Source organism: Acanthochromis polyacanthus, chromosome 5 (assembly GCF_021347895.1).
Source record: "Acanthochromis polyacanthus isolate Apoly-LR-REF ecotype Palm Island chromosome 5, KAUST_Apoly_ChrSc, whole genome shotgun sequence".
Lineage (NCBI taxonomy): Eukaryota > Metazoa > Chordata > Actinopteri > Pomacentridae > Acanthochromis > Acanthochromis polyacanthus.
Genome location: NC_067117.1, coordinates 13805258 through 13833101, shown reverse-complemented (window position 1 = coordinate 13833101; position 27844 = coordinate 13805258). Strand labels below are relative to the sequence as shown.

The 27844-nt window shown below is 39.8% G+C and overlaps 2 protein-coding genes across 2 annotated transcripts in view; both read right to left on the bottom strand.

Moving 5' to 3' along the window:
* med20 (mediator complex subunit 20) overlaps positions 1–27844 on the bottom strand; it is a 217556-nt gene that overhangs the window by 98984 nt on the left and 90728 nt on the right. The gene's annotated exons all lie outside the window — the stretch shown is intronic.
* Positions 1–27844, bottom strand: part of celsr2 (cadherin, EGF LAG seven-pass G-type receptor 2) — an 83213-nt gene that overhangs the window by 35901 nt on the left and 19468 nt on the right. The window contains 7 exon segments of the mRNA XM_051947819.1: positions 5035–5257; positions 18849–18879; positions 18881–19074; positions 19077–19152; positions 19154–19339; positions 19341–19516; positions 19519–19551. Of these exon segments, the coding sequence (XP_051803779.1) occupies positions 5035–5257; positions 18849–18879; positions 18881–19074; positions 19077–19152; positions 19154–19339; positions 19341–19516; positions 19519–19551 (919 nt within the window).

Genomic DNA, 27844 nt, shown 5'->3' with positions numbered 1-27844 from the left:
AACCAGTCTGCCCTTATGTAGGGAACCATGTCACGCTATCTTAACATGCTGCCCTGCATAAGATGTGCGCAGTGAGGAGGAAAGAAATGATCCTCTTATTGACTTTACAGCCATCGGTGTGATACAAAGATACTCAGATTTATGTTTTCATTAACTACGGGGAACAAAATGACAAGTCGTTCCACCTGTGCACTGCTGTAATGTACTTAAGGATTACATTTTTTATTTTTTGCCATTAAATATCAATTCAAAACTTTGATCCAAACTGAAACATCTCAACAGCTATTGGATGGATCTCAATGAAATCTCACCTAACTCATTTGTGCGTCTCAGTGAAACCCCACTATGACAGCTGGTTCATGCTTCCCTCTTAGGATGAAATACGATGACTTTGAAGATGTTTGAAGTTTCATTGCAGCACTACCATAGAGTCAAAATCTGTATTTGTCCAAAATGTTTAAGTTTTTTTCATGAACAATGAAAGAATTGATTTGTTTCTCAATGGACTGTTTGTACTGTTTTGTCTATGAAATTTTCAGGAGAATCAATTTCTCAAAGGCTGCAGTGATGTTGTTTGATAGCTGTTTCTATCCATTGAAGCCTACAGGTTTGAAAGGTATGTAATCTTAAAAAAACATTCCAAAATTACAGCAATCAGCACAGCCAGAAACGCTAAAAAACGAAATAAATCACTAGATTTCTAAATGGTGGAAGGTCCTTGAAATAATCCCCTGTGATGTGCTGTTCTCTAACCAAATCTAAGCTCAAAGATTTAAATCTATATCACTTAATTCTACAAGTCTTAGTTAAAAAGTCACAAAAATGACATGATTTGCTCGAACGAAATTCTGTAATAAACAACAAAATCTCAGTTTCTTGACAGAATTGCTGAACTTTTTGGCTGAATTGGGTGAACTGCACAACGCGGAGAAGAGGTAAGTATGTCAACAAAATAGAAATGTAAGATAATGTAATTATCTTTAGTATGTAGAGCCAGCATTTATTCCCCAATAATGGAAACACCAGTGGGCAAAATGTGGTTTCTGGGTTTTTTTTAATTTTGTAAAGGAAATTGTCAAAGAAATTCTGAGAACATTTTTTTTTTTTTAAAGATTTAGGGCATTACAACTGTGTCATATTGCATACTGAAGAAGTTCTCTCTTCTTCTAGCCATAGTTGTGCTGATTTCTTAGAGGTGCCAGACTTTATACTGGTAAATGATGAGTTCACACAGTGAATAAAACTGTGACAGGAGCAAAAAACACCCAGATCTGCTTAGGGTTCAGAGGAATAAAGTACCGTATTATTGATATAAAACAGAAAAATAGCAAAATCCTTATATTTCAGAAGCTGAAACTGAAAAGAATTACACATTTTTCTTTCTAATTTTCTAGTTAATTGTTTCAGCTCTACATGAAATACGTTGTGTTTAGTGCAAATTCGAAAACGTTAGCAAACTTTCACAAATATCGTAAGCATCATAGCCGCTGAACATCACAGAGCTGTATATTCTTAAACTGTACGCTCTTAAGGACTGAACGGTGATCGACACCTTTGTTCAAGATCAAGATTAAAAAGAGCTCAACAGAACAATGATCACTCTGAGAAACATCATATTTCTTCTAGTGATCCTACAACACTGTACTTTCAGTGAAGTCTCAGCAATAATTGAAGCACTCGGACCTAAAATTAGTCGTCGGTCTGTGTGAACAAGATCCACATCCTGAGAGGTTTTGTAATAGCAGCAGCTCTTTCTGGGAGAAACCCGATGTCTGCCGGCTCAGGTAACAGAGCCACTTGTTGACCTCACCTGCCTAAAGCTCACAGAATCTGCACCTTTTTACTCTGCAGCTACTTCACAGCTCCTTCGACCCGCCGCTGAAATGCAAACCGCTGTCAAAACTGGTCGGAGCAGTTCTCCATCAAAAAAGCCTGTCATCTGAACCTCGCTTAAAGAAGGGCCGAGTCCACAAGGCTCACAAGGGGGATGTTATTTCCACCGGCAGCCATTGTGAGCGTCAGGCCCTGCCGAGCGCGTCTAAGGTGACAAGAGCCACAATAAGTCAGGCGAAATGTCAGAACACGTTCCCTGTGATAGCGTACAAGAGGTGATAGTGTTGTCGCTTGTTGTGACAGACATCAGACAGAGCAGCTTTTATCGTCGATTTCGTTTCGTCGCATGGAGGATTTATGCAGATCGGAGGTCCTGCTGTCGTTGCATGTGTTCAACATTCACGGCTCATCTGCTCATTTCTAAAGCACCTCCCCCCTCACAAAGCAACTCCAAATGATCAACCACACATGCAAAGCTTCAGCTATAACTACAGCCTCATTATTCTGACACTTGGTGGCCTCTCGATGGCAGGAAAAATGCATTCATATGTTGAAAGCCCTTCACAACGACAAGAAAGGTGAAAAGAAGGCATCTATTGTAACTACAGTAACTATTAGTCAATGAAACTAGATCTAGAGCGACGTTCACAAGAAATGATACAAAGGTGCAAGGGTAAAAATGTCACCCTGAAACTTCAACAACTGATTATCTAGATTAGACAACTGCTTCTGTTTTACAAGTTTTCCTAAATCTAATGCTTAAATATGCAAATGTGTCATTTATTTAATTAAATATGCACCATTGCATGCATTCCAGAGTAAATGTTGATCAAACCCTTTTGTAAAAATCTTCAGAAGATAGATAAAACTGGAAAGTTTGGTGCATTTAAGTGCTATCAAGGTGGAGATTTGTGGCTGAGAATATGAGAAAAAACGAATTTCCATTAGTCTGAAATGTTATGGAGGCCAAAACTGTTGCTCATTCAATATTTCTGCCTGTAGTGTCTTGCTTGAAATAAAAAATAATAAGCAATAAAATTTTGCAAAAAGTAAAACCGAACTCTCTCGTGTGCTTTCAAAACTAACGTGATGAAATTTACATGAGACGTTTGCAGGTTGGCCCTTTTCTTTCTGTGCTGTGCAGAAAAATGAAGGAACCTTAGGCTTAAATCTTTGCTATTTTTGCTAAATGCTAATTAAGGCTTCACATATCGCCTCCAGCTCTCAGAGAAAGTGTCGGCGTTAGCGCTGGCATCACTTCTTGTGTCACCAATTCTGCTTCTGGAGTCTGCTTTTGAGCACAAAAACAAAATGGTCCTTATTTATTCTATGCTACTTAACAATGGAGCAGACACAGATAGGTTTTATCACCGTTTTGCCAAAGTTAGATGAAGAAATTGATCCCACCTTTATCTCGATACGGTACATATGAAGCTACACTTTGCAGCTGGTGGGTTTGGCATGAAAACTGGAAACAGGAGGACACAAGTAGCCTGGATCTGGTAACAAAATCTGCCCACTAACACCTCACCAAGATCACTAATTAACATCTTAATACATAAAGAAGCAAAAGCGCACAAACGGGACAAGAAGAAAGTCAATACTCACATATTCAAATGTGCCAAACTGCTCTTTTAAAGATGTAGTGATCTGGCAAATAAAGTACAAACTGATGTGTTGTGTTATGCAACATATAGAGCAGGGGTGTTAAATATGCGACCCGTAGGCCAAAACCAGCCCTCCAGAAGGTCCAATCCGGCCCGTGGGACGATTTTGTAAAGTGTAAAAATTACAGAGAAGACATTAACTGCAAATTATATAGTTGTAAAACTATAAATTTTAAATAATTTCTAGACCATGACAAGTTGTTTTGATCATAAAGTAAAATACTAGATTGTTCATTATTTTTTTGTTGTTTTGTGCCTCGTTTTTGTCGTATTTTGTCTTGTTTTTGTTGTATTTTTTGTCCTTCACAGTCGATTTCCTGGAACATGGGGTTCTCTTCAGTACACTGCATGAAGTGTCTTACATTTGTCTCATGTTTTTGTCATTTTGTTTCTGTTTTTTGCTTCTTTGTGTTTCCTTTTTTGTCTCGCTTGTGTTTTTTGTCTTATTTTTGTCACTTTGTGTTGGTTTTTGTCTCATTTTTGTCGTTGTTTGTCTTTTTTTGCCTCGTTTGAGTTGTTTGTCCATTTTTTTGTCTTTTTTATGTTGTTTGGATCATAAAGTAAAACACTAGATCATTCACTTCCAGATACCTGTGACTAAATGTTTTATGTCTTTATGGGCACTCTGTGACCTGTAAGTGGTAATGTCTTAATGATAAACTGAGGTCTTATATCGCTGAACTTGAACTTATTTTTCTAAAGAAATTTCAGGTTTATCATAATGATAAAGATAATTCCTTAAATGTGAACATGTGAAAATTACATTTTCACATTTACTAAAACAAAAGAAAAATTTGGAGTTGTGGTTATTTATAGGTTATTATACTGTGATTTTACTGGTCTGCACCACTTGAGATCAAATTGGGCTGAATGTGGCCCCTGAACTAAAATGAGTTTGACAGCCCTGATGCAGACCTTTCTCTGTGAGCCTATTATACTGTGCTAGAGAAGACAAAAATACAAGAACTTCTCCACTACAACTAGACTAGAAAACTGACCTGCAACTCAGTTTAAAAGGGAAATCAAGTTCTCAGAAGTGGCTCACATACATGAGACAATCTCTCAGTCTTCACCTTGGTGAGTGAGGCGCTGACTCACAGCTCAAAGTGACCGGTGACATTGACTGTAATAAGATCAGACTCAGTCTTGGCTGCTGGAGTCACATCCTCTCCAAAAACACACCTCCCCCAGCTCGCCTTCTTTCTAACATTGGCTTCACAGGCTGCACCTCTTTGCAGAGCTCACACGATGAACACAGTATATTTCAGCAGAGCTCCTGTATTTATGGCTCAGGTGCAATAATCTGATACTCAAGCGGCTCTACAGCAGATGGCTGTTGTTCAGTGAACCCATTATTGCTATTAAATGCCATTATGGTTACATAAACGTAAGGTGGGTGAGAGCTGCAGAGCGTGCACACAGAAGTAGGGACGTGGGGGCGGATGAAGAGTGAATCAGAGATGACAGAAAGGCAGCGGATCATGTCAGGTGACAGGTGAGCTGCAGCTCCATGCAGGGAGGCGGAGGTGCTTACGTGAGAGAGAGGGTGAAGTGGAAGCGCTGCCGGAGGCCCTTAAAGGTGAGGAAGGAGTGCGGCGGGAAGTTGCGTGTGGTCATCTCGCAGTAGGGCTTCTCGTAGCCGCCCGGCGGACACTCGCATTTGAAGCCGCCGACCAGCAGGTTCACGCAGGAGCCTCCGTTCTTACAGACTCCCGGAGCACAGCGGCCTGAACGGGACGACAGCTCACAGCGCTCTCCTGGAGATGGATGGAGAAGAGTGGAGAGAAACGAAGATTAATATTGTTTGTGACAAGCAGCATCACCTCAGTCTCACCATCTGGGGCTCCACGCTGCTATATGCTGCTTAGTCCAGTCACAGCACCTGTCCTACACAGTACACTGCAAAAACTGAAAGTCTTACCAAGTCTACTTGTCTTATTTTTGTCAAAATGTCTCATCCCACTTGATTTAAGATAAATTCACGTAACAAGTGACATTTCAGCAAGACAGAGGGACTTGTTTTAAGACAATGCATCTTATATATTTTAAACAATCTTGAAATGATCTCAAAATAAGTTTAACCCTCGTGTTGTCCTGCAGGTCAAAATTTGTCAAAAAATAAGTTTGAAAATGTGAGGAAAAAAATATTTTCACAGTGAAACTTCTGATGTCCACATTTTCAACAATTTTGGGAAATTTTTGAACATTTTTTGGTTGAAACAATTAAATGTTAAAAATGTTTCTTCAGAACATTCACAAAAAATCAACCAAAATCCAGCGAATTTCGCTGGATTTTGGTTGATTTTTTTGTGAATGTTCTTAAGAAAATATGAGAACTTTCACTCATATATGTGGAATCACTTTAGATGTCTTTAGGATTTTTGGGGGGAAATTGTTAGTCATTTTTTGAAAATATTTACAAGAATTTTCTTGCCAAATTTGGGGAATTTTTTAAATTACAGTTTTGAGGGACACTTTGAAGGAGTTATTGGAATTTTCTTCCTGAAGGTTTTGCAAATTTTCAGAAATTAGTGGAATTTTTTTTCTGATTTTAATTTTTTTTTTCAGACAAGGAAACAATATTTTTTGGTGCCCATATATGAGGACAACAGGAGGGTTAATATATCTCAAATTAGGAGGTTACATGAAAGCGAAAATCTATTTTTGAGTGGAAAAAATGCTTCTTTTTTTTAGCATATCTGGCTCATTTTAAGACACCTAAGCTTGACAGTGCTGGTAAAATAAAGCTTAAAATAAGTCTTCCTGGCTAATTTTAAGATGTCAATATTTAAATATATCTTATTTCAATAAATCTTACCAAGCCATTTTTCACTTGTTCTATTTTTTTCACTTATTTCAAGGTAAAAGTTCCTTGAGATAAGTTTTTTTTGTTGTTTCGAGAGGGGCATTTTTTCCAGTGCATGTATACAAGTGGAGCATCCGCCACCTCATATCAGGGAGACTGGTCCAAACATACAGGACCGGATGAAAAATAAATGATGACACTGTTGACAATGTGCACCAGAGGAAATCTGACTTTAAATTATAAACGCTGGTTTCTCTCGTCTGCAGTCTTTCTCTTCCCTCTGTGTCACACCCAGCGTGAATCCCCTCCTCCTTCTGGGAATAAGGCTGCAGTTTGTGCTGAATTCATATTCAGTGGAACAACATGATTGGCTCAAAAGCAGCGAGCTGGAAGTGTTTGTGCATTCAGAGCCTGAAGCCGCCAAACAAACTGATTGCAGTCTCTGCAGACTGAGGCGGCTCGTGATGATTACTGTCTGCTTCCACACCTTACAGATATCTGATGAGTTCATCATCACATTACCTGAAACAAAGAAGTGTTTGTGTCCTGCCTGCCTGTCAGACACTGAAGCCCATCCAATTCTGATTTACAGAGGAGCTCTTGAATAAATCTATTTGGATGTTTTTCATAATGAGAGCTTGTAGAATCCTAGTTCAATACAAAGGATCAGAATTGTACAATACAGTAACTGGTCTGTCAGCAATGTCAGGAAATATAGAAAAATGTGAGAAAAACAACTTACATCTAATTCAGAAATCTGCACAACCTGAACTTGAAAGAAGCTGGACCATTGGTTGATATTATTAATCAATTAAAGTCAAAAATGAGTAGTTCAAGAACTGTTGGAAAGCTGAAATCCAATCTTTTTTATGCTTTCACGCTATCTGGCTGTGATAAATGGGGTAATTTTGGTGATTTTTTTTACAGATTTTGGTGTTCAGAGGGTTAAACGGAAGCAGAACACTTTTCTGTCAATTTATCGACTAATCATTGGAGCCACAAGCTGAACAAGCTGTTTGTAACGCTGACATTATTTTACCAGCACTGACTTCTGACCATTTAACAATTTTTTTTAACAGCATCAGTCTTAGAATTTCATTTCTTCTCATCAGATTTTCAGAAGTTTTCTCCTAATTGATGAAAGGAGTTATACTGATGAGGCTTTTTTATATTGAATCACAAGTAAATCGTGGAGTTTCATATCGAGAGGATCCAGGAGAGAAAGATTCACCTTCATGAGGTAAACAGAACGTCTCTACACCTGCAGGGTCGATCACAGAGCTGAAACAAGTCATCGGTTCATCAATTAAATGAATCACAGTGAATGAACCACCAGCGATGTTGATAATCAAATAATACAAGTGAAACGTCCAAATTTCACCCGTTCTAAACCTGTCTGGGTTGGGCCTTTGTAATAGTCAAGTGATTGATTGATTGATTGATTATTTAATGATGATACACTGCAAAAACTCAAAATCTTACCAAGTCTATTTGTCTCATCCCACTTGATTTCAGATAAATTCACTTAACAAATGACATTGCAGCAAGATAGAGACTTGTTTTAGGACAATGTATCTTAAATATCTTGTTAAGTCAAACAATCTTGCAATTATCTCGTTTTGAGTTGAATTTTACAAGAAAACTCACAATACGTTTAACACATCTCAAATTAGGAGATTGCATGAAAGCAAAAATCTATTTCTGAGTGAAAAACTGCTATTTTTTAAGGGTGTCTGGCTTATTTTAATACACCTAAGCTTGACAATCCTGGTAAAATATAGCTTTTAAGTTTTTCCCAGCTAATTTTAAGATCTCAATATTCTGAATATCATATCTTATTTCAAGAAGCCATTGTTCACTTGTTCTATTGGCAGATTTTTTCCACTTATTTCAAGGTAAGATTCCTTCAAATATGATATTTTTTCTTGTTTTGAGAGGGGTATTTTTTCTAGTGTAATTATGATGTTGCAGCATCCAATCCACTGAGCTGAACGGTGAGAGGCAGAGTGAGCAGGACGACTACGGGTCACACAAGGCCGACAAAGTGAAACTGGAGCGAGGAAGGAGCAGCACAGACAGTTACTGTGAGACCCTGAGAGCAGCCTTCGTCCTCCTCGGCTCTGCGGTTCGTCCCACATGTGCCGTTTGTCTGGATCCTCTGGACGGGAGGCTGCAGCAGTTGCTGAGGCGAGACTGTTCGCTCTGCCATGCGTGAGCAAGAATTTGTGTCAAAGCCTCTCAGTCAGCAGTGTGGAAGACTTCCGCTGTGTGTAGCAACTACTGTAACACACACACACACACACACCATCTCCATCTAAACACCCCGATACACAGGGCTTTTATTTACTCTCTGACTATTAATCACTCCATTCACAGTCCACTGAAAGCAAGCTTCTTTGTTTTATTGCTGTTGTTGGGGAACGTCTATTCAGTCAAAGTAAATTCAAGAGCTGCTCGCTGAGACGTCACGATAATGACTCTGAACATTTATTGATATACAGAAAGAATTTTGGACCACAGAGGCGCATTCAGAAGACAGAGATTGAACTGAGCTGCAGCTCACAAAGAGGCTGACACGACTTCCAGAGGTTCTTAATGATGAGAAACATTTCACTCTTTGCTGTTCAGTGAACCTGGTGCCAGGTTGTGGGCTCCAGTTTCACGTGGTGACAGGTAGCATCTGCCAACATAGTTTGTGTCGTCTGATCTGAAGCTTACTGGCTTGTTGTTAAACCTAGAAATCATAGCTGATTTAACCTGTCATTCAAAAATAGCTTATTGTTAATGTTTTATGATGTTTAATTCAGCGAGTGAACTCAGATCATGTACCAGTAGAAGTACTACCATAAAAAAATACTCAATTACAATTTAAGATCCAGCCTTTAAATGAGGCACTAAAAGCAGCTGGACATGTAAAAGCACTGCCACTAATCATACTGTTATCAGCTCCTTCAAAGCGTTGCAAGAAAAAAAACAACAATGACTCGCTTGCTTTGTAGCTGCATTTTTCAGCCAACCAGTCAAGCTGCAGCTTAAATCCACGTCTGTTCAGATCTGACCTTTGATCTTTCTGATATAAAATGTCATCACTTCATGATTTTATCTTGTGAAGACGAAGGTGTGAAATTCTCTCATAAATTCTTGGCCACAAACATGTTGCATGAAGCCGTGGTAATGTTTGACCAGCATGTTCAGAACATGCCGGTCAAATTCGTCCTCGAGTCCAAATGAATGTTTCTGCCAAACTGGATGAAATTCCCTCCAAGTGATGAAGATATTGCATCCATGAGACTAAAACAGACATGCATACTGTACATTCAGATGTACGGACAAACTGGAAACGTATTGCCCCTGGCCTCGGCATTGATGCATGAAAGCAAAATGCTGTGACATGTAATTGTGGCATTTTTTGTGACCTACTGGATCAATTTACCTCCTGAAACCCAAACAATTTTTGAAAACTGAAAGGTCACAACAACTGCAGCTGGTAAATAAATGTAATGGAGTAAAAGGTCAAATCACTGTTATCTTTATAGCTCACTTTAAAAAGCAGCTGCTGATCCAAAGTGCTTTCCAGCAGAGAAATAAGACTGGTGATGCAAATTTTCACAAGGAGTTTAAATAGCATGGTGAAGATGCTACAGCAGAGGTGTCAAACATGAGGCCCGCAGGCCAAAAACCGGCCCTCCAGAGGGTCCAATCCGCCCACTGGATGACTTTGTAAAGTGTAAAAATTACAGAGAAGACATTAACTGCAGATTGTAAATGTGTAAAACTATAAATTTAAAATAATTTCTCGACCATGACAAGCTTATTTGATCATAAAGTAAAACACTAGATTGGTCATTGTTCTTTAGTTATTTTGTGTTTCAGTTTTGTAACATTATGTCTTGTTTTTGTTGGGTTTTTTGGTCTTTTTTTCAGATTTTTGTTGCTTTGATCATAAAGTAAGTTGTTCCTTTGTAGCTCCTCTGTGATCTGAAAGTTGATGTGATGACAAACTGAGACATAATGTTGTTGAAATTAAACTGATTTTTCTCAACAAATTTCAAATTGTTCCAAATTTTTTGTAAAACGATAATTCCTTAAATGTGAACTTTTTTTGCACTAAAACAAAAGAAAAAATTGGAGTTGTGGTTTTTTATAGGTTGTTATGTTGTGATTTTACTGGTCCTGAGATCAAATTGGGCTGAATGTGGACCCTGAAGTAAAAAGAGTTTGACACCCCTGTGCTACAGCGTGGTTTGTGAAGTGAATGTATATAATTACAGTAAATATTACAGTTAAAATTCATCAAGATGATATAAAAGACAAATTTGCCTGACTAAATTTAATTGTACAGTTCTGACTCGGCAGTATTAGAGTGTGACATTTGCCCCTGAACTATAAAGCAGCATGAAATGGAGAACAAAATACTGTCATGTATTTACTACTTTAACTAACAGTATCTTTTATGTTGGAGCATCACTGACAACTGCTCTATTCTGGCGTGATACAGAAAGTTTTAATGTGTCAAACTATGATTTCTCTGAGCTGTTCTATGTAAAATGGACCATAATAGCTGCTCCACCCTGTCGGCCTGTAACCATCATCTGTCATGTTCCTGCTGATGCTTCCTGATGACAAACAGCTCCTGCTGGCCAGCCGGCTGTGAAATAAAGCCTTTCCGTTACAGTGCTGTCTGCCTTGTTATTAATTCAGCAACTTGCTGCAGGCGATAAAGCACTTGTGTTTCTCTAAGCCGCCGTGGTGGTCAAACACGGCATCAGCAAACAGAGCTGTGCTAAAATAAAAGTCACGGTGGTACTGAGACACGCTTTAATGTGGAAAAACATATTTATCAGAGGAGATTTTGGCAGCAGTTTGTAAAGCTCATCCTCAGTGGTGGCTGATGAAACACCTCTCTGCTGGGTGGTTCCCTGTGGGATGTTTCCTCCTGACGGCAGCAGCACGTTGCCAGGTGAGCAGCACATCGGGGCGTTGACGGGATCACAGCCACAATTCCACAGAATGCCCGATCAATAATTCAAACACGTCTCCTCTGCTCTATTTACGTCCCTCTATACGTCCACCTCAGTTCCCACACTCTGTTTGCTGCCAGCATGAATCATTAAGCAGCAAATTCCGCACACACCTCAGACAGCTTTCATTTAGACAAGAGGAAACACCGCTTTCTTAATTCTCGGGGTTCAGTAACAGATCTTAACACGGACATGACTGACTACACATACCACATTATAAACTGTAGATGTTGTAACTGTAGTCAAACTGAAAAGAGATAAATTCAGAGTTAAGCAGACATCACTTTGCCATTATCAAACTGTAAAACTGAACAAAAAAAGCAAGCGAGAGCATTAAAACCAATCAGCTGATGGATTATAAATCAAAATATGAACACCTCTGCCTACACATTAGCAAGATTATTCTTGTTTTTCTGTGGTAATTTATCAGCAAAATGGATTTCATCGCTCTCTCAGTTCATTACAAAGTGATCCCTGAGGATTTTTACATGGAGAGACAAACAAACAAAACAAAATGGACTCATGGAAATCGAATGTGACACTCTGAATAAACAACAATCTCGCATTTAATTGTGGCAGAGATTCACATCCATTAGGCTGTACATCCATCAGACCACGACAACAACTGCATACATGTCTGTGTTTTTCTGCTGCATCATGTCAAGATCAAGTGTTCGCAAGGATGCTAAGCTAATTTTGAATGCATATAAAAACAGTCTGTAATGCTTTTGTGCACCACCCACGTCTGCAAACTGTTCCTGCAGAAGAAGTTTCCTCAGAGATCTGACTGGGAGTATCTGAGCTGCTAAGTAACTGAAGAGCATCGTCGCTCCTCCTCAGTCAAACAAAGTGGGTGGATCCCCGCAGACACACCGAACGCGCCGAGCTGAGAGAGCCGAGAGCGAGATCCACTTTCACTACAGCAGTTTGTACAAACACAGACACTGTCAATAAGAGGGAGGAGGTCAGTGTGAGGATATGCAAAGAGCTTCAGCCGCCGAGGATTCTGAAGGTGAACAATGAGATGAGGTGATCGATAACAGAACAGAACCGTGACCTCCAGCTGTGATCACATCTTCTCATCACGTTACAGGTCACCTGGAGCCTGAGGAACAAACACTCCACCACCTCTCACTCCGTCAAACATCAGCGTAGAAGCCTTATACAGCACCAAAACCGCTAGTGTTTGGATTGTCACGAGAATCACGTTATTCCTGCTTTCTCCGTCCTCATGTTTCCTTTCATCTCTCTGCTGTGTACTTTCACTACAAGCATAAATTCCTCAAAAAATTGTTCATTAAAGTGGCACATATCAAGTTATAAGACCATGTGACTGGAATCAGAAGATGGCCAACAATGATTTTATGAAGCTTTCATCAGAAACTGCAGAACACAAAGAAAAACTGGATTTTCAACTTTTCAACAAACATGTTCCTCTGTCTGGAAATTGAATCAAATCTAAGCTTGCAGTGCTATTGAACCAAAGTAATGTAATTCTGCATGTATATTTAGAAGCTCGCCAAAAATAAACCATTAGCTTTAACCTGATTCTGTAAAACAAATAATTCACAACTATAAAATTATTAGTATCGAAAGACAAAAATCTGCACAGAGCAGGTAGGAGACATGTATGGAAACAAGTTAAGAATGAAAGAAGCAAAACATCTATAGAACGCGAGGTTTTCATGCTTTTCTAGAACTGATAACATCTGTGGGTACTCAAATGACAAAATGTTGGTAGATTTTACACTTTTTTTGTAAAATAAAACACCGTTCAAAAATTTGGGGTCACTTAGAAATGCCTTTATTTTGGAAAGAAAAGCAGTTTTTTTCAAGGAAGATAACATTAAATGAATCAGAAATACAGTCTAGACAGTGTTAATGTGGTAAATGACTATTCTAGCTGGAAACGGCTGATTTTTAATGAAATATCTCCATAGGGGTACAGAGGAACATTTCCAGCAACCATCACTCCTGTGTTCTAATGCTACATTGTGTTAGCTAATGGTGTTGAAAGGCTCATTGATGATTATATTATTAGAAAACCCTTGTGCAAAAAAGTGTGAGCTTTAATGGAAAACATGAGATTGTCTGGGTGACTCCAAACTACTGAACGGTAGTGAAAGTAATCTCAGGTTTCGTATTTTATTCTTGAATGATTAATGACACTATAACTGTTGCATGCTGCACAAAAGACATGTTTGACTTTTTTCTTCCAGTCATAGTTGTGACTATGTTTCCACAGAAGTGCAGGACTTTATATTGCCAGTAAAAATGTGACAGGAGCAAAAAACAAAACCCAGAAACTGTTCAGAGGGTCAAACAGTTTGGTCAGCATCACCAATCAAAGCAGCAGTTTCATTTATTAAGTCACAGCTGGTTGAGATTGCTTTTTTTATTTAGTCCTCCAGTAAGCTCCCAGTTCTCCTCCATCTAGGGTGTTATACCTTCACACACCTACACACTCATAAATCCACAACCTCTATACCTACACGTGTCACATTTTTCTTGTATATGCTCATCCCACACTTTGATAAAAATATAACTGCATACATTTGAGCCAGGGGAGCTTCAACCTCCTCTATTCCCATCACTATTGATAAAGGGACATGAAACAACGGTGGAGTTACACAAACTCTGCTTGCACTGCGGGTTGGTTGAGTCTTTAAAGCCACTGCATCCCTGATATCTTGACATAAAATGATCCCACTTATACGCTCAGTGTTACGTCTCTCTCTGTGCTTTTTTTCTGGTCTTTTTACTGTGAGGGTTGTCCAGAAAAAGATAGAAGTACCAAAGAGATAATCTAAAAATGATATCCATACAGTGAGTTATACAGGCGTTAACATAAACAGAGAGCAGAAATAGATCCATCTCTACATAACAACAGCATGCAAATGCTCTGATTTCAAAACAGTCCATGCGTCTGGCACATTTTTAATTCATTCCATCTCTCAGACGCAAATTGTAGCGGCTTTCAGTGTTTGGCAGGTGTTAATTTCAGACGCTACTGTGAGGTGATTTCAAATGGGAGCGAGAACATTCGCCAGTTTTTGTTCCAAAGCATGTCGCATTAAAAAGCTACAAATGCATTCCCAGTAACTGAATGAATTACCAAAGGAAAAATAATCACAGGGAGACGGAGGCACAGCAGTGAGATTGGTGAAAGATCATCACAAACACATGCAGGATGCTGACTATAAGTTACTTTCATGCAGACAGACTGTTTGAGGAGATGAGCGTCTCCCTTCTGTGTGTTTTAAGGGAACATGTGCGAGAAGTAAAGCAGACGACATCTTGTCGTTTAGCATCTACAGAGTGACTCAGCCGAGCCAAATCATTCACTCAGTCCTTCTGAAGAACAGCAAAGATGATGGCTGTTATATTTTTTCATTTTCTTTCCTGCGACCATCTGGCAACGCCTACGGTCCAACAGTTGCCGAGAACACAACGCACACACACACTATGAAACACATAAACATTCCACAGATTGCCCATCCAACCTTTCTTACACACATAATCGCAGCTATTCAGCACTTAGCCACCCACCCGAAACACATGGAGTGAGCAATTTAGCACTCACACACACACACACTGAGCTGCACCAGAGTGTGGAGACTGTGATAACTCAACGCTCAGTGAAGAGGAACGGTGGGGAGTTGTAGATCACAGGAAAACACATCAAACAAAACCTGCCTGAACGACCTTGTTTGATCGGACAGTCTGACGAGCGCGATTCTTAAATCATCAGCTCCAGAAGCATATTCAGATGATTCTGCAGACTGGATCAAACAGGCATCTGGCCTCCGACTCGCACCGAATTAAACGAAGCTAACTGTGGATGAAAATACGCCCAACATGACAATGTTCGCCTCTCCCTCTCGTGCTGATTCACGTTAAAGCACCTGCAGCTCGGCTCCAACACCCACAGCTGTGCGAGAAGTGCCACTCACCTGGACTCGGAGCCCACACACTCGAATGCCGACACTATTTGAGGCCTTATAAACAGCTGTATAAATAGGTGGAGGGAAAAAAAAAAAGAAAACCTTTACAGCGTTTGAGGAGGAATAATGGATAAAATGCCATTACTGAGGGTGATTTGCTGCACTTCAGCTCATTACTCTTACCTCGCGGCCTTTTCAGGAAGTGATTTGTGGGTTTCAGTCAAAGTAATCATCTTTTAGCTGATTAGAAAACCTGATTTTTACAGAGGAAAGTAAAGAGGTTCTTCAGCAAGTTCTGACTTCCGCTAATGCATATGATTGAGTCACACAGCTGCTGAACATCTGCACGTGAAATATACGCAATTCTGCCACGAAATGACTGATTTAGATCTCATCTCTACAATAATTATACAATAAATATGTAATTATAACTACCTTTTCACATTGGTTGCACCTTACTTTATCATGTCAGTTCGCAAACACAATGATACTTTCTCGACACATTGCGTAAATGTAGGAAACAGGAATAAAGGGCCAGCTCAACATTTCCTCATACATCTGGAGAAGATAATTTGTAATGTGGTTTTATAATAGTGACCCATTTTACCTTGATCAAAAAAACAGCAGTTTGTGCGGTTTGTATGTTGCTTTTGATCATATTGTACGAATATTTTGACTCATAAACTCCAAACCACTGATGAAGACCGTCTGATGTGGCTGAAAGCTTAAGGAGAAATCTGGCAGGCGAGTTTGGGTTTAGAGACTTTTTATCGGCTGTTTTGTCCTCACAGTGAAAAGAAATAATTACAGATGTGTTAGCTTGTGTCATCAATCATTAATTCTGAGTTTTTGTACACAGCTGCAGCCAACATTAAATTATAACTGCAAAAAAAAAAATCATTTAACACTTACAAATAAATGCATTACATTGTGTTATAAACTATTTATTTACTGCTTGGAAATGAGAAACAGAGGGAGCCCAAGTGTTACCCCGTAATCATAAACAAACCATCTTGGTGCTTCAAAGAACGAGATCAAACTCTAATTCGCATTAAAAAGTCAGCATTTGACCCACTTAACCTCTCAACAAAAAGATGGGGCAACTACCCTGATATTCATACTGTATAAATTAGCATAGTTTAACTCTCTTTCTCTTTAAACTCCTTTTCAACTTCCCCCTTTTTCCCTTAGCCACAAGCCCAAGGAGCAGACGGTCTTTAACTCTTTGAGGATGTGAATAATTTTTGGAGCAATGAATGAATAAAAATTCCCGCAACTGGTTCACAATCCTGCAGCCAACAGCAGTAAATGAGTTCCTTATCATCACTGAAAACAAGAGCTGCTGTCCTCTCTGTGTGTGTTTTGTGGTGTTTTTTGCATCTTAGGTATTTTTACCAAGGGACATTTCACAGCCAGGGGACAGACTCCATCTGTAGTCATCTATAATTAATTATTTCCTTCCCTTGCTCCACTCAGTGATACTACTATGGGCAGAAAGACTCCTCCTTTTTTTCTGCAAAACGCTCAACACAAAGTAAAGATCTCTCTTTAGGTCCACAAATAGACAGAAGTAAGGAAATGGAGCTTTCAATATGATTGCTGTTTCATTTGCCTTAGATGTTAGCTGTAAAATACAGTCTATTCCTGCAGCTCCACCCGACCTTTAGAGTGTAGGCGTAGCAGCTATACAGGTCAATGAGTGGCCATATGATGCACAGATAGTGAATATTTCTGACCAAAAATGCATTAAAATGAAGCTAAAAGCTCATTTGCATTAGTAAAAATACAGGATTTAACATTTTCACTGCAGCACCGTGATTAATTCCAGATATTCTAAAGTGCTACTTCAACCAGATCAGATAACAAATCCACTAGAACCAACACATTAAACCGACGCATTCACCTCCAATAAAGGCAATCTGCTACTAACGTGTAGCAATGGCTTACAGCATCATATTTCCGCTGTGGCTTCCTGCAACCGAGATAAATCAAATCAATAACTCATCACTCAGCTTTTGTCTGCAGAGCTGGTCATTAGTGCAGTGGACAGTCTGTGTCTATAAAGAGCCAGGTTCAATAAAGAGCCACAGAGGGGAGTGAATGAGGACAGATGCAGACATTAAAGCCCCCGCGGGATCTTTGTGGAGGAGAAGAAATTAACATTTGGAAGGCGACCTGTGAACAGCTTGGCAGAAATTGTCCCCTTTCACCTTCTAGAGGCACTAAACACTTGAAAGCAGACGTATTATTCAATAGAATCTCAGTTTGCCAGTTACTAAAGTAGTGGAATACCTCACATCTGAACAGTTTACATAATTGCAGATATCTGAGAGGCTGACATTTTCTAGCTTACTTTGATTGATATATTTTTCCCATTTAATTGCAGAGAACATTAAATCTCCCCTGTAGTGGAATTAATATATTAATATTATTCCTTCTCTTATAGTGATGATCCATCATCAGGAGCAGACACAAGACAGGATGTTGTTCAACGGGCATATTCACTCGTCAAAATAATGAAGCTTACTTATGTAAAAGATACCTATTTTTGTGTAACTCTGTTAAATATAATTGCAAATTTTTAGTCTGACACACATTATTTTGGGCTGATATTTCATGTTACAGTCTATATCAACTGATCGCGATGATGAGGCCGATATTATGGTGCATCACAAGTTTAGAGGGTATTTTAACACAACAGCAAATAAATAAATACCTTTACCTGCTCAAAGAAATAAAGAAAGTTGGCAGCATTAGTTTTAGCCAGACTGATTGGTTAGTCATCACCTCAAAAGTATTTTCTCGTGTAAAGGTAAAAATACATTGTTTGTCCAAGTATATTTTTCTCTGGCAAACTGGGAATCCAAACAGAAAAATATTAAAACATGCTTCCATCACTTGAATAAACTGGATAAAATGCACTGCAGTACAAGAACAATGTGTTTTCTTTATATCAGCAGGTGATGATGCTGATTTTTCTTGCGTTAATTACTGAGCTACAGCTGATATTTATTTATGTAGATGAAACTCAACTCGCAAAATCAATAGTTGTTAGTAAGGATGTCCCCAATCACAATGTGTTTTGACTAGAAAACGAGTGTTATTTTGTACACTGCATATTTGCTGTCGGATCAAGCAGTCTGACATCGTGAATGAGATCTGGCTTTCCCCTTTCTGCTGAGCTAGACCAACTCAAAGAGCAACAGAGGTCGAGGACAGAGGAAAGCTTTAAAAAGCCTCACTTCATGCACTGATCCTCTGACACGCTGCCACGGCAATCAACAAACAACTTCAAGCAGAAAGGGAAGCAGGTGTTTTACTACCTCACTAAACTATATGAAGAAGGTTGTAAGAAAATGGAGTTAAAACACCAATCAGACTTAACTGTGATTTAAAAATCTTTTTAACAAGCACCAGAAGGACAAAAACTGTAGCTCCACACAGTGCAGCTGGTATGCCAGAGTCTGCAAATTATGTCCTCAACCCAACTCACCTCCAGAAGTACACACTCATGAGAAGCCAGATGATACACGTGCAACAAAACCAGAGTGTTCATTATGTAAAACAAGGCTCTCACCTGTGTAGTCCTCGAAGCACTCGCAGGTGTATTCCTCCCTCTCTGCTGCGACACACTCCGTGAGCTCCGCAGGGTTTAGAGTAGCACAGGTCAATCTCAGTCTCGCAGTAGTCTCCCGTGAAGCCGGTGGGACAGCGGCAGCGCAGCCCCGCGATGGGGTGGATGGGTCTGAACAGGATGGTGTCCGACGCAACAAACGGCGCCAAGCTGTCGAACTTCAGCACGACACACACTTCATGTAGTTCTCACACGGCTCACGCAGGCAGATGTTGTCATCAAAGGGAAGAACTTCCTGGGAGGAGATCTGAAGCCAGAAGGCTGCGGTTCAAGTACAGCCTCTCCTGGAGCTCCTCCGAGCCAAAGAACTCTCCAGCTTCCAGGCCTCTACCGGGACGATCTCCTCCGTGACCGAGTCCTGGAGGACGCTGGTGTCCCTCCGCAAACACAGGAACAGCCACGGACAGGCTGACGTTGAGGAATGCGGGCGCTGACGTCTGTATCGTCTTGGATGTTGAAGATGACGACGTCTTCGGGGGCGGCAGACAGGACTCGGGCCACACCGTCCAGGAACTGAGCGAGCAGCAGCGACAGGAAGTGCTCCTGGGAGGTGTTGGCGAGTCGCAATGTGATGCTGTTGGACAACATTTCATCTGTGATGATGGTGATTGGAGGAGACACTGAGCCGACACTGAGTGGATGCCATCTGAAACAGACAGCAGGAAAAGAATGAACAACAATCAGCAGACTGAAGGTAACAGTGAAAGTGCTGCTACATCCTGAAAACAAATGCTGCAGGTTGCATCGATCGTTTAGAGTTAGACTTCTGATGAAATTATGTTCAACCAACAAATTTAACTGAGTTAGAGGAATTAGCTTTTCCTCTTTAAATCTTCGAAGGTATTTTCAGAATGAAATTAACAGTATCAGACCTCAGTCATACACACAGACAGAGATATGCTCAGTTCTTAATAGACTAAGATTTTTTGGAGTGAGAACAACATGCAAAACATTAAAAATCTTTCTAAACACACAAACTTGAGTGTTATAAAAGTGTCATTTTAGCATCGACATCCTGATGTGCACATGTGTAATTGTCACATCGCAGGAAGTACAATGTGAAGGTAAACCAACTCAAACACATCAGGCTAGAATGCTTTTGCTGCTTGTTACAATAACAGAACTTGCACAGTTCTGATTTTCTATCTGTCTGACAGTCATATTTTTTAAGCTTTATTTACTAGACATGGAGTTTGTTGACATATCTACACAGCAAAATTATTGAGAAACAGAAGAAAAACATTAAAAATATCAGTTGTACTGAAATATTTTGGCTACAGAAAGGCTGACATCGATCAAATCAAGTACTCAGTCGGAAGTGTAACTACATCTGCATGAGGCAGCACGTCTTATTTGTTTGACTATTTAAATCCAACCACAAGCTCCGTATGAGAGATGCAAAGCCAGATCTGAATGCCATCCAAAGCAAGAAAACTAATTTGGATGCCTTTTCAAACAGAAAGTTTCCAGACTGCTTTTTGAGCTTTTAGTAAATTATTCTTTAATGTTTGATGCAGCAAACTCCCAGACAAAAATCACCTCAGTCATTCGAGACTAAATAAATTATCTCCAGATACAGCTATCCAGTCATCCTATTTGTTGTCATATCACCATATATATCACAGAAAATAACCCAGCAGTGCCCAGTTTTTTCCCCAATATTTTTGCAGCTCCGGTGACCATCAACTGTGGCATCACACATGCAGCAGCAGTGGCAGCAGCAGAGATGCAGGTGTGATGCCAAAGTTGATGGTCACACGGAGTCACACGCTAATGTAACACGGAGCTCAGTGGGTCACAAGTTTAAACAGATCAGCAACACGTGGTCACTGGTAAATGCAAAAATAGCTATCAAAAAAGGATGGTGTAAAGCTAAAATGCCACTACTGTGAGTAAAATGAGCCTTTGCAATAACATAATGTAATAACACCTTTTTACTCATGTCTGGGATCAACGGCGTGTTTTTCCAGTTTGGTGCCAGCACAGATGACAGATGCCGCCAAGACTAAGACAGAACAAGTGCATGTTTTCTTTCAATACGCTCCAACTTTCTAATCAGCAATTTCAGCCTGTATTCACAGATCATTCTTTGCTTTCTTTTGTCCGGAAGCGGAGATGCTACTTCATTACACTGCCATACTGGATCCTTAAGCCTCAGATTCACCAGTTAAAGCATTTCTCAGCCAGCAAATCTCCTGCTTTGATACCAGATCCCCGTTCATGTTTTATCCTCTATACATTCCATTCTTGGCTCTGAATGCAGACATCAAGTGATTTCAAGTGTGCTATTCTACAGGAGCCGTGCTTGACTCTACATTCATTCTCGTGTCGGCTTTTATTCACCAAGTCTGACGTGGAATGTAGACACTGCTGCTGGCAAACAAAATCTAATTGATTCTGTTTCATCATCATGTTGCATGAGATTAGCTCTGCATGGCAAACACACCACCACTATGTTTACACTGACTTTGGACTTTGCTAAGCTTATGCTCCTGCTTGTTTTCCACTGTAACTAAAATTTACAATAAAAAGAAACTGCGTATCAGCACGTATCAGCACGTATCAGCGGAAAGTCTCTGACAAGAACAGTCGGAGCGCTGCTCAGCTGAAGAGTAAAATATAATGAAAGTGGCCTTGATCAAAGCAAAGAGTGCACGAGAGGAGTCCAGTATGTTGTTAACAAGCATAAATCTATGTTATTTTTGTCCGATGCAGCTTCAAGGTCACTCTAAATCTATCTGATACACAAAGTCTGAGACAAATGCACAACTTAACCAGGATCATTTGAACTTTCTGCCCAGCAACGAGGAGCCCAAACATGCCCCATAGTTACACAACAAAACAGTCTGCATTGCTTGGTCTCGACTGAGATTCACATGATCTGTTCATGTTTACTTTATTCTAAATCCCAGCTGTTAAATTTAGGACATGTGAGTAGTTATATATTTATCTCATCGTCTGTGGGTGGAGCTTCAACCTTAAACAATCTCTAGATATATTATAAAGTCACTTATTTAACAGCCAAACTGAACCTCCAAACCTGCAGCCTTTAAAGCATGTTATCTTTAAATAAATCCCCAAATAATGACATTTAAAAACAGAAACAATCGCCAGATTTTAAAATTTCTGGGCAGTCCTTGAACTGTGACATGTGGTTCTGTTGGAAAAAATAACTAAATCTAAGGTATAAAATTGTGATAATTCATCAAAGTAAAAAAAAAGAAATCACCAAAAATAAATCATTTGTACAACAATCTGTAAAAAGCAAAAAAAAAAAAACTGCATATATCTGTGCAACCAAGAAGCCCACGTTTGAAAGGACAGGAGCAAAAAACACCCTTTAATGTCTATTTTCTGTTGATTACACCAATGAACATTAAAAGAATAATGTAAACTAAAATCATGCTTCCTAATCAAAAGATTGTTCTTATCATTATTATTATTAGGAAAGTGAAAGGTTGTGTGATTAAAGTGAGCCAGTGCGGCTTTCACTGAACAATAAATAATAAAGCTTTATTCATGTTACATTTAGTCATGTTTATTCCCCTACTATGCCATTTCATTCCAGCTGAAAAGCCACAATAAAGTAAACTAATTTAAAGTTCACTATTAGAATTAGCGTCCACCACCTACACAGCTACTGAAGTTAAAATCATGTCGTGGTGTAATCCAGGATTGTTATTTATACAAATCTACAGATTTCTCTGGGTTTGTCCACTGTTAGAAAACGTTGTATAATATCAGTGCACATCAACAAAATATATAACATTAATCTGGTTATTTTAGACATTTTATTGCAGGCATGTCTACATACTCTACCTTTAAGGTCAGTGACCTCATTTTGCCTGTCTGACTGTCCTGCAGGTTTCTGTAGCCTCAAGAGAGAAAACACACAAACAGACCTAATCAAATCAAATGTGTCATTGAAAACAGGCCTCGGCCTCTCCCTCCAAAATAATCAATGGGACGCTTTGTTCGGGGCTTCTGGATGCCGGCCAGAGAGCAGAACCTGCGAGCAGAACTCACACAAACAGCACTGCCCAAAGTTACCAGATCCCTGTTTTGGCACCCGGCGAGTTTAAACACAGAGTTGCCAAGGGAGGGGGGAGGAAAAGGGGGAGGGGGGAAGGGGAGGCGTCATAGAGGAGTGAGACAGAGAAGCATGTTTGACACGGCTTTAATCCTTCAGCTTCAGTCAAGCGCTTCCAGCACAGTAATAATACAGGGCCTTAGCAGAGGAAGTGGGGAAAAATCAAAGGCAGGCACAAGCAGGGTCGCTCCTCTAATTCACACTTACTGTAAACACACCACCACAGACAAAACACACACCTGTGTACACAAGGAAACACTCGCATAAGAGAGGAGGAACACAAAGACAGCACATGTCACAATCTAGGTTTTCCCAGGGAAGACTAGTTCAAAACTAGAGCTAAAACTAAGAACAAGTTTCATTATTTGTCACACTTCTGATCATGATCCACTGCTGGATCATTCAGGAGGCATTTTTCCAACTTGGTGGTTAAAAACCCTCACCGGGTCAGGAGATAAATATAAAGGGTCACTGAAAATTTGCTAGTTTTACTTCTTGCTTCCCTTTGATGGATTGGTTCACAATTGGCTGCTTTCAAAATGGTGAAATTTTAAAGTGTTTAGACGCCTTCAAAGTGTTTATTTTGTCGGAGGGTCAAAAACTAGAAGCTAATAAATTTACGATGCAAAACAAAGACAAGCAGAGACTGAAACCAGCAATACTGAGCATTTCCCAGAGCTTGTGGCTTAAATGATTAACTCATTACCAAAATTACTTTCGCCATCTGTAAATTATTGCAGCATTATTTACAAGTCTTCATTCTAATTGCATTTAAGACTGAAACCACATATTGCTTTAGTTATGCACTGATCTGCTGTTTATTCTCAATTCATTTACTCATCTGCAAAATGGTTCAAAAATCATAACACTTCTCAGACATAGCTTTCCTTTCTATTTCTTTCCAACCACGAGCACAAAAACCAAATGACAGCGTTTCATGATATAAATGAATAAGGAAATGGATAAAAAGCTGCATTTGTGAAACTGGATGCAGAGAATTAGGAGTGTTTTTGCTCATAAAATTCAAAAACACTCACTTGTCTGATTTTCTGTTGTGGGAGTAGTCCATGAGATGAATAATTATTCCGCTATTGTGAGGGCAAAATGGCTTGATTTTGTGAATAATTGTGCATATTTACACAGACGGACGGACGGACGGACGGACGGACGGAAGCACAGACGGACGGATGGACGGAGGCCAAACCTATATCCCCCTTTTCCACTTCGTGGAGGCGGGGGATAATAAAATGCTGCAGGTAGAAGTTCGCACACACAAGCGTCCCATTGAAATAAAGTTTAGCTGCTACAATCTGTCTCTTCATTCTGACGGTATTTATGATTATTATCCGCCGCCTTCATGAAGTGGAAAAGGGGGATATAGGTTTGGCCTCCATCCATCCGTCCGTGCGTCCGTCCGTCCGACATGAAGGGGACAGCTTTTCTCGGAAACTATTACAGCTAGGATTATGAAATTTAGAGTGTAGCTTCACACCATGGACACCTTGATCAAGTTCGAAAATGAGACCTGTGCGGTAATATTTAACAGAGTTATGGCCCTTGATCACTATTTTGGATATAGACTCATAGACATCACATGTAGCGGGGATATTGATGACCATGTCGTCTTGTTACAGGTTTTAAGCAGACAAATGAAGCTGCTTTACATCAAAGCAGTAGTGATATATCATGAATCACATTCTATTTACCGCAGAGAACGTTCTGACCTGATAGCAGGGAGCAACAACAATCTATTTTGTACTTTAGCCACTTTTCTCTTCATCTATTGAAGCCATACAATAATTGATACTGAAGCAACAGTAGCCAGAGAAAACACAGCTCTCAATGAACTGGGGCTCTTAAGGGTCGTCCCTATATAAGGACAGACATCGCCTTAATTATGTCCTCTGCCAATTCACATTCTTGGACGGAGACTCGGGCAGAGCTCCAGAGGTAGACGCAGCGCTGGGAAACTGAGCGCGAGGAGAATCTCCCCTGAAAGGAACCAGACCATCCTTCAAAGAGGTCATTCTCCACGGAAGGATCCTCCGCTCAAGAAACCGAGGGCAAGCGGAGCGTTTTGGGCCAAAAGGAGCAAGAAAAAAAAAGAGGGGATGCTTAGTTGGTAGCAAGTCGAGGTGCCAGCTCTGAAGTGTGACACTGCTTTCAGCCCACAGCTCGACCCCCTTTGGGCCTCTGGGTGCCAGGAATGCTCTCAGCTAGGAAGTGGCGCCAGGGAAAAGATTAAACACACACTGTGGCTGCAGCGCTGCCAAGGCTGTGTACGGCATTGTGTGTGTGTGTGTGTGTGTGTGTGTGTGTGTGTGTGTGTGTGTGTGTGTGTGTGTGTGTGTGTGTGTGTGTGTGTGTGTGTGTGGGTGGTGGTGATCCATACGTCAATACATGCAGAGAGGGGAGTGTTGTAGTCGGTATTAGTGCGTTTAAAGAAAAGCACAAGACTTGGTGACAGCACATTTGAAGTAGGAAGTATACAGATTCTGTGCTTTTAAGTCGGGTAGAAAATGATGCGCTCCACAGTGGGCGGATAGAAGTCTGCAGCAAAGAATAATGCTAAAAACGCATCAGAAAACAACCCAAAACAAAGCTGTGTTTATGGTTTAACCCTCCTGTTGTCCTCATTTATAGGCACCAAAAATATTGTTTCCCTGTCTGAAAAAATCCAGAAATTCAGCAAAAAATCCCCAAATTTTTGAAATTTGCAAAACCTTCAGGAAGAAAATTCCAATATTTTGTTAAAGGTTTCCCTTAAAAGGTTTATTTTAAAAAAAAACTAATTTGGCAAGAAAATTCTAGTAAATATTTTCAAAAAATAAGTAAAATTCTTCCCAAAAAAATCCTAAAAATATCTTAAGTGATTACGTATATATCAGTGTAATATTCTCGAGAACATTCACAAAAAAATCAACCAAAATCCAGCGAAATTCGCTGGATTTTGGTTGATTTTTTGTGATGTTCTTAAACATTTTTAACATTTCTTTTTTTCCACCAAAAAATGTTCAAAGATTTCTCAAAAATGTTGAAAATGTGGACATCAGAAGTGTCACTGTAAAATATGTTTTTTCCCACATTTTCAAATTTTAAAACAGGTTAATTTTGACCCATAGGACAACAGGACGGTTAAGATTGTACATCAACATTTTTCACCTGGCAGTAGAAACACTTTTTTAAAGAACCTGAATCATCTACCGCATAAACAACATATTTCAAAGGTTACTTTTTATTTTTTTAATGGGAAATCAGGCATTTTATCTGAGCCAAAACATTCTAGAAAATATCTCTGGATAAAAAACAACAACACTGAGGCACGTCAACAAGCTGGCTCATTATGATTTACAGAGAAACACAGACAGGCCCTGTTGGACTGTAGGTTGAGGTCTGCACACAGAGATCATAAATTATCAGCTGGGAGGCTGCAGAGGGAAGATGTAAAGCTTTTATCTTTATGAAATATTCCCAAAGCCCTTATCCAACTGTCAAGAGAATCATGAACGACGAATCCTCCACAAACAATATGTTCTATGAACACAGAGAGCGTTTAGGACGGAGCGTTTTGCTAAAAAGAAACATCCTCTAGTCAAGATGTATGGATTTCTTCTTCAGCCTCCTCTGGTTCCTAGAAACCGGGATAATAAACTGCTGAGAGAGAGGCCGAGAGAAAGAGAGAGAACAAATCGGTGAGACTGGCCTAATTAGAACACAAAGTTGCCATCAAATCTCCCAGTTGAATCCCAGAAAATGTCAACAAAGTCATGGTGGATAGAGATCAGAAAGACTGTGTGAGCAAATGACTGGGGACAGAGACATCACCCAGCAGCAAGACAGCGACCCTGAGCTCTCCCCTCAGAGCTGCGCTGCAAAGTGACACATAATCAGTTATTTACCGTCTTCCCTTTAAAGACTTTATTTGAGAGCCGTTTCTGTATGCGCTGGAGAAAAAACTTAACTGTGAGATGGAAGGAGATGGAGAGGTCAACAAGCTACAAATGCTGCACGTCTGACACCATGACTGGAGGGACACATTATCTGTGTCTCACTGCAGGAGACGCCCTCCATAAAGAAAATGACAGAGTACGTGCAGGTGTCACCTTCAAGAGGCCCGAAGGTTTCTGAGCTGAGCACAAACCTCCTAGATTCAGCGCAGCATCAGTGCAGGTTCCTGCCGCCAGCTGCACACAGACCACAGCTAATGATGCATTAAACCACCTCTCATTAACTCAAACCAGGACATGGCACTCTGAGAGCTTAGCGAGCAGTTTAGTTAAGTTGTGATGTTTCACTTCAACACAGTGGACAAACTGCAAGCAATGTTTCAGCATAATTACTGTAACAGCTAATATAGTACAATAAATAATACAGCGCTGAGTAAACTTCACTCCTGATAAGAAGAACAAACTGCAGCTAGGGCTCCATTCTTGCATGTTTGCTTTTGGTCCATTTAATGTTGTGTACAGTACCGCTCAAAAGTTTGGGGTCACCCAGACAATTTCATGTTTTCCACAAAAACTCACACTTCTCTTGATGTGCTAACATAATTGCACAAAGGTTTTCTAATCATCAATTAGCCTTTCAAAGTGATCCGTTAACACAATGTAGCATTAGAACACAGGAGTGATGGTTGCTGGTTTCTGTACCCCTATGTAGATGTTCCATTAAAAATCTGTCGTTTCCAGCAACAGTAGTCATTTACCACATTAATAATGTCTAGACTGTATTTCTGATTAATTTAATGTTATGTTCATTGAAAAAAAACAGCTTTCCTTTCAAATATAAGTGCATTTTTAAGTGACCTCAAACTTTTGAACGGTAGAGTTTGTATTTACTGATGACCTGA